Source organism: Jaculus jaculus, chromosome 23 (genome assembly GCF_020740685.1).
Source record: "Jaculus jaculus isolate mJacJac1 chromosome 23, mJacJac1.mat.Y.cur, whole genome shotgun sequence".
In the NCBI taxonomy this organism is placed as follows: domain Eukaryota; kingdom Metazoa; phylum Chordata; class Mammalia; order Rodentia; family Dipodidae; genus Jaculus; species Jaculus jaculus.
The window spans coordinates 1398240-1411574 of NC_059124.1; the positions used below are offsets into that span (position 1 = coordinate 1398240).

Here is a 13335-nt window from a genome sequence, read left to right on the forward strand (position 1 = left end):
TTGTTAAATAGGAACCTGCTAAATTTATCATCTACCTAATATAGGAACAACATAGTAGTAACTTTCTGTTACACCAGTAGTAACCTGTTTCAAAGTGTAATAAAGGCCTGGCGAGGTGGCTTAGCAGTTAAGGCACTTGTCTGTGAAGCCTAAGAGCTCATGTTTGAATCTCCAGGTCCCACAGAAGCCAGACTCTCAGTGACACAAGCATGCAATGTTGCACATGTGCACAAGAGGCAGCACGTGTCTGAAGTTTGTTTGCAGTAGCTGAAGGCCCTGGTGCACCCATTCACTTCCTCTCTCTTTCTCTCTGCCTCTTTCTCTCTCAAATAAATAAAGAAACATAGTATATAAAAGCCTTTTAAAATGTTAGCTATTTTAACTACTTAAGAATAAATTCTAGAAAGAAATTTTTAAGGTACTTATGAAGACAAACGACAGTACAAGAAAAAAGTTGACAGCCATGACACCATATGTTGTTGTTGTCTTGTTGTTGGCACAGAGCACCTGACCAAAAGCACCTTTTGGTAGGAAAGGGTTTGTTTGTGCTGATAGACTTGAGAGCAAGCGCCATTATGGCAGGGGAAAGCATGGCCTGAGCAGATGCTGGGCAGCACTAACTGATCAACATTAGGCAGACAACAGCAGCAGGATATTGTGTTGAACACTCAACTTAGAGAAGCTGGCATAACACCCATAAGCCCCCTAGGAAAACATCCCTCCAGCAAGAATACTATGACCTAGGACACATGAGGCTTTGGGGCACACCTAATCCAAACATCCACATTTTGCCCTGGCCCACATAAGCAGACGACTGTCCACGATCTAAAATGCAATGCATTGAGTTAAACCTCAGAAGTCCCCAAAGTTTTTGTTCTAACACTGTTCAAACATCCCTATAGTCCAAGGTGTCTGAATAGCTGTACAACTAAAAAAAAAGCCATAATGGCTCAGAGTAAACATTTGTACTTCGAAATATGGCACTGGGCATAGCAAAGAAAGATTGAACCAATACAAGATTTAGAACATATAGGGCAAACATCAAGTTCTATAGTTCTAAGTACAGAAAGTGTGACAGCTCTAATCAGTGATGAGTCTCTGGAACTTTCAGTTCTGCCCCTCCAGCTGAGCTGCTCCTAACCCTAGGAAAATTCCATCCTGAGCTGGCAGCATCCCACAGTCCTGGCATCTCCACTGGGTCTCTGCTGAAACCCTATGGTTCATCCTCACGGCTTCACTGAGCCTTCATTCAGGGACCTCCAATAAGCCTGCTTCACACTGCCCATGGCTATTTCCCAAAGCAAAACCACATTGCAAATCCAGTGACCCTGTCTTTCCTACGTTTGTTATCCTCCTTAGTATCAGGTGGACTACCAACTTGTCAATTGGAGATGAGGTGGGGGATAAAGCCAACTTCGATGAGCTGGAAACTCCTTCAGCATCCTGGCCACCTCCTTTCAAAAGGATTAGCATTATTGTTTTGTTGTTGTTGTTTTTCGAGGTAAGGTCTCACTCTAGCCCAGGCTGACCTGGAATTCACTGTGTAGTCTCTCTCAGGGTGTCCTCAAACTCATGGTAAACCTCCTACCCCTGCCTCCTAAGTGCTAGGATTAAAGACAGGTGCCACCATGCCCTGCAAAAGAGTCAGCATTATTCTTGCTGTCCCAATGCAGATCAGCTGGTTCAATCTCAGTGGTTATAATCTTTTAAGCAATTCCACCTGAACAGGCAGCAGTTTCAGCCTAAAGATTAGATTTCTTTCTGTGCCATATATATTTGCTCACACCAGTCCATTTCTATGAAATGCAACATAGTACAAGTTCTCAGGACACAGGCAAACAGAATGCAGCAAACTTCTCACACAAATTGCCTTTTGACCAGTCCCAATAAAGCTGTTTCTTCCCCTCATAAGCCAAGCCTCACAGTCCATAGTTCTTACTGCATTCAAGTCTTTCAACTCTGACCAGAATGGTCCATGAAACTCTGCCTTCAGTGTTATAAGGCATCTCTCAGAGCAAGTTTTCTAATTCTTCCACATTCCTCCCACAAATCAGTTCCAAAAGTTCAAAAGCCACACAACTAGGTTTTTAGCAGGAACAACTCCACTCTGGTACAAATTTTACTCAGTTTACCTTTGCATGCTGGCACAATGCACCTTTTATTTTGATATCATTGTATTTTCCTCCTATTATGCTGAATGCTCCTCTGTCACTTCTCAGCACTATGGTGCCTTTTGAGTCATCCCAGAGGTCACTGCCATCTAAGAAGAGAAGCTTCTCTAACCAAAAGTGAAAGTATCATCAATACATGGGTATGAACTTTAGGAAAAGTGCTTACAGGGCAGTTTGGTGAGCATAATGTATGTACTTAGCCATTCAATGGCAGGTGTTAACTCTCCTAGGGCTCATGACCTCCCCTGCCATAGACTTTTGACTAGGTTTTCAGTACCAGACATGTATTCCTTCCTGTGGAGCGGTTCTCCAGTCCAGGTAGAGAGTGGTTAGTTTTCTCTACAACCTACATGTCACTATTACACCCGTTGGTTCATTTGGCCTGACTGGCCAAACTTGAGGTTTTCAGCTCAGCTCTAGCAAGATTTCTTAGTGACCTTGCTGCCCAAGCATGTGGAGTCTTCAGCAATAGGGTTGAACAGACACTTTCTGTAAGCAATATAGATACTAGTTTCACTGAACATTAAAGCTAATAAGATAATACTTTATCAAATTGTTAAGAAAATAATAGCCGGGCTTGGTGGCACACACCTTTAATCCCAGTACTCAGAAGGCTGTGGTAGGAGGATGTTCATAAGTTGAGGCCAGCCTAAGGCTACAGAGTGAATTCTAGGTCACAGCTAGAGTCAGACTATCTGAAAACCAAAAAAATTGCTAGAATACAAAATTAGATGTTTCAAAAGGTAATGTATGGCCTCTTCCCTCTATACTGATGTTGAGTTAGTAAAGCCTTTTTGAAAAATGTTTAGACAACAGTTAGAATTTTACCTTAGTGGATATTCACTAAAGAAAACTCTGAAAGAGCAGAGCCATGAATTACAGCATAGCAGTGTTGGTTCATAGCAGGACATTGAGAAACATTGAGCTCATCCACTAGAAAGAAAATACATGACTACTTATATGCTATACATACATCCAAGTAGTTTTTTCCAGGGTTTTTTTTTTATGGTTTACATGTGTTTTCTCTATATGTCTCAGTAAGAAAATTAAATGTGGTAATAACAATATTGAAAAGTAACCCAAAAAACAAGCTTAAGTATTCTCAAATATCTTGGTTGTGAGTAAATGCGCTCAGTTCTGGGGGAAGACAAGCTAATATCTTTATAGTGTTCACATTTGGTTGGATTGCAATGTGCCCCTTTAAAGTTTTTGTCTTTACCAAATAAATATTTTATAATTATTTTATAATAAGCTTATCTTATTTTCTTTGCCCCGGGCCACCTTCTGAAAATCCAATCAGTTTTGGTTTCCTTTCTGATGGGGGGCAGGGGAGAAAATGGGTGCACCAGGGCTTCTAGCTGCTGCAAACGAACTCCAGATGCATGTGCCACCTTGTGCATCTGGCTTTACATGGGCAATGAGGAATTGAACCTGATTCATTAGGCTTGACGGGCAAGTGCCTTAACTGCAGAGGATTTTTTTTTTTTTTAATTGTGTTTGCACAGTCTTTTTACTACTATCAGACCACCTAATTTCCTTTCATTTTTTTGTTTTCTTCCAGGCGAAGATAGCCAGACTAACCAAACGCTTTGGAGCAGCCAAAGAAGATCTTAAGAAAAGACAAGAAGTAAGAATTCTGTTCTGTCATATTAACTTTAGCCACACATAGTAATCTGAGGAAATGTTGAATTAAGATGAGACTTTTTCTTCATTTAGCTGAAGCTCTAGAGCTACCCCCCCTTCCCCCCCTTTTAAACTTTTTATTTTATTTGTTAGGGAAAATGGACACACTAGGGCCTTCAGCTGCTGCAAATGAACTTCAGAATCACATGCCACCTTGTGTATCTGGCTTAACATGGGTCCTGGGAATCCAACCTGGATCCTTAGACTTCGTAGGCAAGCACCTTAACCACTAAGCCATCTCTCCAATCCAGGTTATTGAATTCTTGGGAGACATTTTCTGACTACAGTTAGAAGGCTGGGATGTAGCTCAGTTGGTAGACTGCTTGTCTAGCATGCACAGACTCTAGGTCCATTCCTTGCACTGCTTAGACTGGGCATAATGGCACACACAGCACTTAAGAAGTGGAAGCAATAGGGTCATAAGTTGAAGGGCATCCTCAGGTACAAAACAAGTGTGGCTCAGCCTGAATTGCATGAAGCCCTGTTCAAACACACTGTGTCCTTGTGGTTTGTCTTCCCTGTTTCTTTGTACTTGCTGGTCATTTTCCTAATTTAGTTTTACTTTCCTTTAAAGCATCTTATTATTCTAGCACTTTTGTGTCCCTCTTCTTCCCTATATAGTCAATCATCTACTATACTGTTATTACAACATACATGCAGAGATTATGTTAAGACATTTTTATTGCCTTAGCACATATTTTAAAGTATAGAACAGAGTCCAAACATGATAGTACAGCCTTTGTGTTCTAATCTGTCCTTTGCTTTCTGTTGTTTGCTTTATTATCCCTTGGCTATTTATAATGCCATTAATTTACTCATAATTCGTTACTCATAATTAATTATAATGGGTTACATTACTGTTTTAATTGGATTTCTTTTTCACTTGAATTTATTTTTATTTGAGCAAATTATATTTCCTAGTTTTGATAGCTCCATTTTCTAGCATTATAGTAATTGTCAATAGGAACAGTCATTTCAGTAATACCTGGAGCCTTCTTCTGTACTGACGTATTTTTATGTGTTCTTTATTTGAATTTTTTTTAATATTTTTTGTTCATTTTTTATTTTATTTTATTTGAGAGCGACAGACACAGGGAGAAAGACAGATAGAGGGAGAGAGAGAGAATGGGCGCGCCAGGGCTTCCAGCCTCTGCAAACGAACTCCAGACGCGTGCGCCCCCTTGTGCATCTGGCTAACGTGGGACCTGGGGAACCGAGCCTTGAACTGGGGTCCTTAGGCTTCACAGGCAAGCGCTTAACCGCTAAGCCATCTCTCCAGCCCTATTTGAATTTTTAAAAGAGTTTATTTGAAGTAATTACATACTCACATGAAGTTTGTTCTGGGTCTTCATCTAGTTTCCTCTCCAGGGTGAGATGACATGTAACTGTAATATGACCCCAAAAGCAAGAAATCAGTATTGTTCTATAAGAAAATGTAAAAAATCTCAGTCAGTTTCCCCTCCAAGATAGGGCCTTACTCTAGCCCAGGCTGATTTGGAACTCCTCTGTAGTTTTAGGTTTGTCTTGAACTGTTGGCAGCCTTCCTACCTCTGCTTGCACCACTATGCTCAGCTGTGCAGTTTTTATATTGATTATATTGATTTCATTTTCTTGCTCTGTGTGTGTGTGTGTTTCTGTGTAATTTGGTTCCATATTTGGATTTATGTAAATTCCATTAAATCTTTGTTCTGCACAGAGTAATCTCACCAAATTATCATTTAGCAATCTCCCCCCCCCCTTTTTTTTGGTTTGTTTTTGTGCTTTTGTTTCTCGAGGTAGGGTCTCACTCTGCTCCAGGCTGACCTGGAATTAACTATGTAGTCTCCGGGTGGCCTTGAACTCATGGTGATCCTCCTACCTCTGCCTCCCGAGTGCTGGGAGTGCTAGGATTAAAGGCGTGCACCACCATACCCAGCAATACCCAAAATTTTATTTAATGTTTTTATTTACTTGAGAGAGAGAGCGAGGATAGAGGATAAAGAAAATGAGCACACTAGGGTCTCCTGCCATTGCAAACAAACTCCAGACTCATGGGTTCCTGTGTACATCTGGCTTTATGTGGGTACTGGGGAATTGAATTGGGGCCATTAGGCTTTGTAAGCAAGTGCCTTTAACCACTGAGCTATGTCTCCAGCCCTCCCAAATATTTTTATTGTAGTCTTTCATGATATAATTGTTCTAGCTAATTTTTAGCATTTTTCCTTTGTTATAATGTAAAAATTGAGTTATATTTAAAATAATTATAGTTATAGTTTATTTTAAAAACAGTTTATTTCTTATATCTCTGCCAGACATTTCGCTTTTTACTCTTTAAAAAAAAAATTCTTGATACCAGGCGTGGTGGTGCACATCTTTAATCCCAGCACTCGGGAGGCAGAGGTAGGAGGATCACCATGCGTTTGAGGCCATCTGAGACGAATTTCAGGTCAGCCTGAGCTAGAATGAGACCCTACCTTGGAAAACAAACAAACAGAATTCTTGGACATCTTCCATAAATGTGAACAATGTACCATGATCATAATCCCCTCTCGCCACTGTCCATTTACTTATGTATTTATTTTATGTGCTGTGAATTTATATATTTTTCTTTTTCATTTTTGTGTTGGAAGTAAGCAAAATGCAGCTCATGGTGTACTTTTTTGTCTGTTTATTGATTGGTTCACATGTGTGTGTTGGCATGGCAGGGCTCTTTGCCCCGCGAAGACCTCTAGATGCATGCACCACACTACTCTGTGAGTCTGGCTTTAAGTGGGCACCAGGGAATCCAACTTGGGCCAGCAGGTTTTTCAAGCATGCTCCTTTCACTACTCCTAGACCATGCTTTTCAATTTTATGGTTTTATTCTCAAATACTGCTTTCTAATTTTCTGATTTATTTATTTTGTCCAAGAAGATAAGCAATAACATTAAGGAATAAGAATGAAATACTTCAATCCTTGAAGAGTTTGGGTTTTGGAGATAAAGATGTAATAGTAAAATGAGGAACCAGATGCTGTCTATATAATTCTTAGATATTGGAAATGATTACTTCAATTGTGTGTGTGTATCTGTTTCTTTCTCTTTCTCCTCCTCCCCCCCTACCCCCCTCGACAGGATCTAGCTTTGTAGCCCAGACTAGATCCTTTTCCTTTGGTCTCCCGAGTGCTGGGATTACATGTATCCTCTATGCTGGCTCTGCCAGGTTGATTTAAAAAAAAAAAAATGAAATTGCTAACTAAAAATCAAAAAAAGGAATTGTTTCAGCTTTTCGCTAAGCCGGGAAAAACTACTCAGGTAGGATCTCACTAGTCGCACACACTCATCTAGTGTTACCTTACCATTGCCTCAGATCTTACTCAGGGTATAGCCACTACAACTGGTGAAAACAGCTGTCCTCTGTAAGCTAATTGTTGTCAGCTCCTTGGGATTGAAAAAGAAAACACAGCTGGGCATGGTGGCGCATGCCTTTAATCCCAGCACTTGGGAGGCAGAGGTAGGAGGATCGCTGAGAGTTGGAGGCCAGCCTGGGACTACAGAATGATTTCTAGGTCCGCCTGGGCTAGAGTGAGACCCTACCTTGAAAAAAGAAATTAACTGAAGTAAAAGAAAAAAGAAAACAAAATGCCTGGTGTCATACCTACCATAATGAAAGTAATAGACGTCAAGAAGTAATCCATCCAAGAAAAGCAGACTATTTTTGAAGTTTTTTTTTCAGACAAACGAAACTAAGAGAGCCTTAGATTTCATATATACTCAAGAACTTGAAGAGAAAGTTTGTGAATGTAGAAGATTTGAAATTGATCATGGTGTTCCTGCAGCACAGTCCTCACCTTTAAACTGTGAGAAGAGAGAAAACTTGTTACCATTTGTAAGAATGGTATACTTACAGGTATTTTATTTTTGTCTTAGTTTTAAATGTGGAGTGAAACACATTATTTAATTATTTAAAGGAAGAAACAAGCTCTCAAGGATGAAGCAAATCAGAAAATAAGGGAAATCGCAGAGAACATCCTTCAGCGAGTTATGAACTTAAATAGATTACTGTTTTCCATCACTTCATTGCCCAATGCCTCTTAAATTATGCTAATGCACTTACCACTCAGAGAAGGCCCCAGTTAACACTCTCAGGGAGTTTAACACTCTGTATGAAGCACATTTATGGCATAAAAAGACAAGTTAAATGTGGCAGAGAAGTAAGGTAAAGTAGGGAAAACATCATCAGAACAGGGAAATGAGCGAAATTAACAACATATGGAGACTGACAATGTGAGGAGTTCTGAAGATTATAAACAAAAATTTTCCAAGGGAAATAAAAATTGACATTTTCTCACCTAGTAATGTTGTCCACTGTAGTAGATCAGTAACAGAACAGACTATATGTTAAGAAAGCACTTAAAGTTCTTTTGTATTTTTAAGAATTCCTAATTACTGGGATTTTACCTTTTTTTTAAATAAAGAAAACAAAATTTCTAAAATATTTTATTTTTATTTATTTGAGAGGAAGAGAGAAGAAGAAAGAGAGAGAATGGGTGTGCCAGGGCCTCCAGCCACTGCAAACTCCAGATGCCTGTGCCCTTTTGTACATCTGGATTATGTGGGTCCCGGGGAATTGAACCTGGGTCCTTTGGCTTCACAGGCAAGCACCTTAACCAATAAGCCATTTCTCCAGCCCTGGATTTTACTTTTTACTTGTTATTTCCCTCTCTTTCCCCAGAACCCACCAAACCCACCCTTATCACCAGGAAAGCCTGCCAGTGATGTCAACAGCAATAATATGACCTATAGGTAAGAACTCAGTTTATTTTTCTGGTTTTAAATAACAAAACAAGGTGCTTGCTTAAAAACTTCTGGTAATATAAGTGTAAATATTTATGTAGATGTGTTTGGCAGCCAAGTGATAACCTTTTCTGCTTTGTTAAATTGTTTATATATGATAATTTGGTAATTTCATTAAAGGCATATATATATTTTGGTTTTTTGAGTTAAGGTCTTGCTGTAGTCCAGGCTGACCTGGAATTCACTATCTAGTCTCAGGTGGCCTTGAACTCCAGTGATCCCCCTACCTCTGCCTCCCGAGGGCTGGGATTTAAGACGTGTGCCATTATGCTCGGCCTTTGTTACTGTGTATTTTTGTGTGATGCTAAGGGCTAGGGCATGTAGGACATGTACATGATAATCAAAAACTGGACAGTTGAACAGAGACCCCAGTTGCCTACCTATTTCTGTAAGCACATGTTCTTAATAATAATTTTCTCTTCAACAATTGAGAAATACTGTGGTCCAGGATGAAAGATGAATGCTTGTACCTATGCTTGATATGCAGGTTAAGTATTGATGAGTGCAGACAAAGATTTCATAATGTCATGGACCTCAGCATTTAAGAATTCTGTGCACCAGCCATGCCTTGGTGTATTTGCTTTTGCCGTAGGATTCAAAACTGAAATCTCACCAGCTGCTTTATGGGTAGTGTTTTTCCTATGATTTACTTGGTTTCCTCTAAGGTGGCACAACCGTTGACTCTTTATATACATGTTTCTTAGAAATGCAGGCACAGTGAGACAGTTGCTGGAGTCCAAAAGAAATGTGGGTGAGAGTGTCCCACCATCCTTTCAAACTTCTGTGAACGCAGGTAATATTTTGTATACCAGGAAAACATTAAAAGTGGAAGAGACCTAAAGCTGTCAGAACCCAAGAAAAAATTCTTTTGTGGTTAGAAATAGTCTACAAAACTAAGCATACTGGTTTAAATAGAAAAATATTATTAAAAACCCAGGTTCATAAATAAGCATGCACAAAAATACAGGTATTCAAATTCTTAGTATTCTCGTTTATACAAACTTTGTGGTCTCTAAATTCTTTATAAACTTAAACTATTCAGGACTCCTAGGAGCTATACTAACTAATATTTACTGTCAGTTGAAGTTCAAACAAATTTTTAGATAATATTTTTATTTTATTTATTTGCAAGCAGAGAAAGAGAGGGGAAGAAGGGCATGTTTAGGGCCTCCTGTCACTGCAGAAGAACTCCATATGTATCCACCACTCTGTGCATCTGGTTTCATGTAGGTATTGAGGAATTAAACCTAGTTCTCAGGCTTTACAAGCAAGTGCCTTTAAACTGCTGAGCCCTCTCTCTAGCTCTAAAACAATTTTTTTTTTCTTTGGTTTTTCAAGGTAGACTCTCACTGTAGCCCAGACTGACCTGGAATTCACTATGGAGTCTCAGGGTGGCCTTGAACTCATGGTGATCCTCCAACCTCTGCCTCCCGAGTGCTGGGATTAAAGGTGTGCAATACCACGCCTGGCTAAAACAAATTTTTAAAGTTTTTTTTTTTTTTTTTTTGCTTATTTAAGGGTCAACCTGTAATATATAATGCAAAGAACATTTTTAATGAAAAATAGCTGTATTTTCCAAGATTTAAAATATTACTGAGGAGCATTGTTGCCTCTTATTTTTATGTATTTCTTTTAAGTTTTGCTTAAGGTCTTAAGAGAGCTAAAGCTAGATGCATTTATGAATATCAGCTTTCAGTTTCTGTCATGCTGACGTGGCTTATAAGAAAGAAATCCAGCCTCATTCTAACAGGTAAATAAATGGAAGGGCAGCTTTTATGTAACTGGCTGTTCTTTGATAGTGTTCAGCACTTGTTTCTTTGAGATTACTGCACAGCAGAGTCTGAAGTTATATTGCAGACTTTATTAATTTTTCTGATTTGTTCTTTCCAGAAAAAAGGTTTAGCTGTCAGTACTGGGACCTTCCCCTAACCCTAGTAGTTCATTTCCCAAGGAATTCAGTAAAATCAGCTACATGTGCAGGCTTCTTTTTGAGTCAAACAGTAAACTATTGTGGTTCATTAATGATAGATTTCTTGCCTGTGTTTATGTACTTATGTTACAAAGCACTTGTGATGGTTTTTAATGAGGCTTCAAAAATCTTTGCATATTTTTACTTAGTTTCCAGTATTCTTAGTTGTTTTCTAGTTATTCTGAATTGGATGTGGTTATTTTTCTCCATATTAAGTCATGCATCATTTCATAATATAGCAAATGTATATGCAGAAATGTTTCTAAAATTTTTAAGGATTTCCAAAACTTAACCCTAGAAAAATTCTTTATTCTGACAGATATTATATATATATATACACACACACACACACACACACACACATACACACACACACACACACACACACACACACACATATATGTCATATGATTGTAGGTGATCATTTAAGATAGTTACTTAAACTGTGTCTTCATTTTCCTTGCATAGCATCTTCAGCCAGTCTTGTTACCCCTCCAGCCATTGTCAGTAGCCAGCCTAAGTTGCAGACTCCAGCGACCTCAGGTTCTCTGACCGCAGCTCCACTGCTTCCTGCACCCAGCACAGCCACAGTCGTGGCTACTACTCAGGTGCCCAGTGGAAACCCTCAGCCTACCATCTCTCTGCAGCCTTTGCCAGTGATTTTGCATGTACCTGTTGCAGTGACCTCTCAGCCTCAGCTCCTACAAAGCCATCCAGGGACTTTAGTGACCAATCAACCATCTGGCAATGTTGAATTCATATCTGTGCAAAGCCCACCTACAGTGAGTGGTCTTACCAAAAATCCGGTTTCTTTGCCATCCTTGCCAAATCACACGAAACCAAACAACATGTCTGCAGTGTCCAGTCCTAGTATTCCAAGGAACTCATCTACCAGTGCTGCACCGCTGGGAACAACGCTTGCTGTGCAGGCCGTTCCAACCGCTCATTCCATTGTACAAGCCACCAGGACTTCTCTACCCACCGTGGGCCCTTCAGGACTCTACAGTCCATCAAGCAGTCGAGGCCCTATACAGATGAAAATTCCAATATCTGCTTTTAGTAGTCCGTCATCTGCAGAGCAAAGTAGCACTACCACCCCACGAATTGGTAAGTTATGTGTATGTGGTTAGTAATAGATGGCTAGACATGCTAATGGTCTTAGGTGATTGATCTTTCTTGAGTAAGTAGTTAGTAGCATTATTGGAAGAACAGGGTAAGCAGAATTTCCTTGTGATCATTTTCAATAATTTTCTGGATAACTAAAGTGGAGTTTGAAACGGAGTTACTTCATTTTATTTCTCAATTAATAGATGATATTTGTATACCTGTTTAGAGTTCATCATGATTTGATACACATATGTAACACGTAATAATCAAATCAGAGTGATAAGCTCTTCTTCCAGTGTTAATAATTTTTATATGTTGGAAGTTCATACTCTTTTTTTCATCATTTTGAAATCTAGCATAGATGGTTTTAGCTAGAAACAAATTTCTGCTGTACCTTAGAAAGTCAGTCTTCCTGTCTTACTCTATTTTGGTGCCCTTCCCTTTTGTCCTTCCCAATCAGAAAGGGGTTATTTTGAGTGAAAAGGTAGCATTTATGCTTTATCTTTTGGTAATTTTCTTAGTTTTGGTGTGTTTTATATAGCAAGCATTGAGTTGTTTTAAATATCTAATTGAAACAATACATATTTGCAAGAGACATTAAACTGTGCATCATAGCTGGGTGTGGTGGCTGATGGCTTTAATCCCAGAATTTGGGAGATAGAGGTAGGAGGATTGCTGTGAGTTGTGAGTTCAGAGCCACCCTGAGACTACAGAGTGAATTCCAGGTCAGTGTAGGCTAGAGCAAGACCCTACCTCGACAAACAAAAGCTAAAACAAAAACCAACCAAACAAAAAAACCCAAATGTCAAAAACAAAACAACAACAACAACAAAAAAACCCAAAAAAGGTCCACTTCACTCTTTGCTGCTCTGCCTGCCTTCCTGCCTCTCTTCCCTCGGCCACAGGGACACACATGAGTCTAGGAAAGCATAAAGCTGTTTCTTGGTCTGGGGAACTCTTCTGCTTGCCTCTGCTTCTGCTTTATCGTTTGAGGTAATTCCTCACTGTCATTACATCCATGATTTTTCTCTGGTCTCCTAATCTACCACACACATATTTCCCTCACCTCAAACCGACCAAATGGGTGCTTTAACCAACTGTAGGTCTGCTGCCTGTGTGATTTCATTAAATTGAGAGTATTCATGAGTGTAACTTTTATTACTCACTTCTCCTGGATTTCTTGGCCTCTGTTTGATGTTTTCCCTTCAGCCTCACCGTTGGCCCTCTTCTCTCCACAGAAAAGCACGTGGCAGATATTATGTGTGTTCTTCTAAGTCTCTCTACAGATATACCTAAGTTCTGTCTTCCGTGGGCTTGCGGCTCTACTTCAGTCTTGCCTTGAAAGCCTCTGTTTAACCTTGATGTGCTTGAGGTTCTACTGCAGTTTTCCCCTTGAAACCTGTTTCGCCTACATGCACCTTCTAAACTATGCAGTGTTCCAGCATGAGAGCATGTTTCCTGCTTCCCACATGTTTATGATTCTGCTCTAATCTTCCTTCCTAGATCCCAGTTTCCCTTAAATAAACCCCATAGTTGTGATTTCTCCCTAAATAAACTGACTAATTCATTAAGAAAAAAGTTGGGCATGGTG

General features: G+C 39.6%; 1 protein-coding gene across 6 annotated transcripts in view; it reads left to right on the forward strand.

Annotated features, from left to right (window-relative positions):
- The window catches only part of LOC101604446 (activating transcription factor 7 interacting protein), a 138561-nt gene that overhangs the window by 78410 nt on the left and 46816 nt on the right, over positions 1-13335 (forward strand). For all 6 annotated transcript variants that reach the window (XM_045139816.1, XM_045139817.1, XM_045139815.1 and 3 more), the window contains exons 6-9: positions 3733-3798; positions 8547-8617; positions 9373-9461; positions 11106-11744. In XM_045139816.1, the coding sequence (XP_044995751.1) occupies positions 3733-3798; positions 8547-8617; positions 9373-9461; positions 11106-11744 (865 nt within the window). The remainder of the gene's footprint in view (positions 1-3732; positions 3799-8546; positions 8618-9372; positions 9462-11105; positions 11745-13335) is intronic.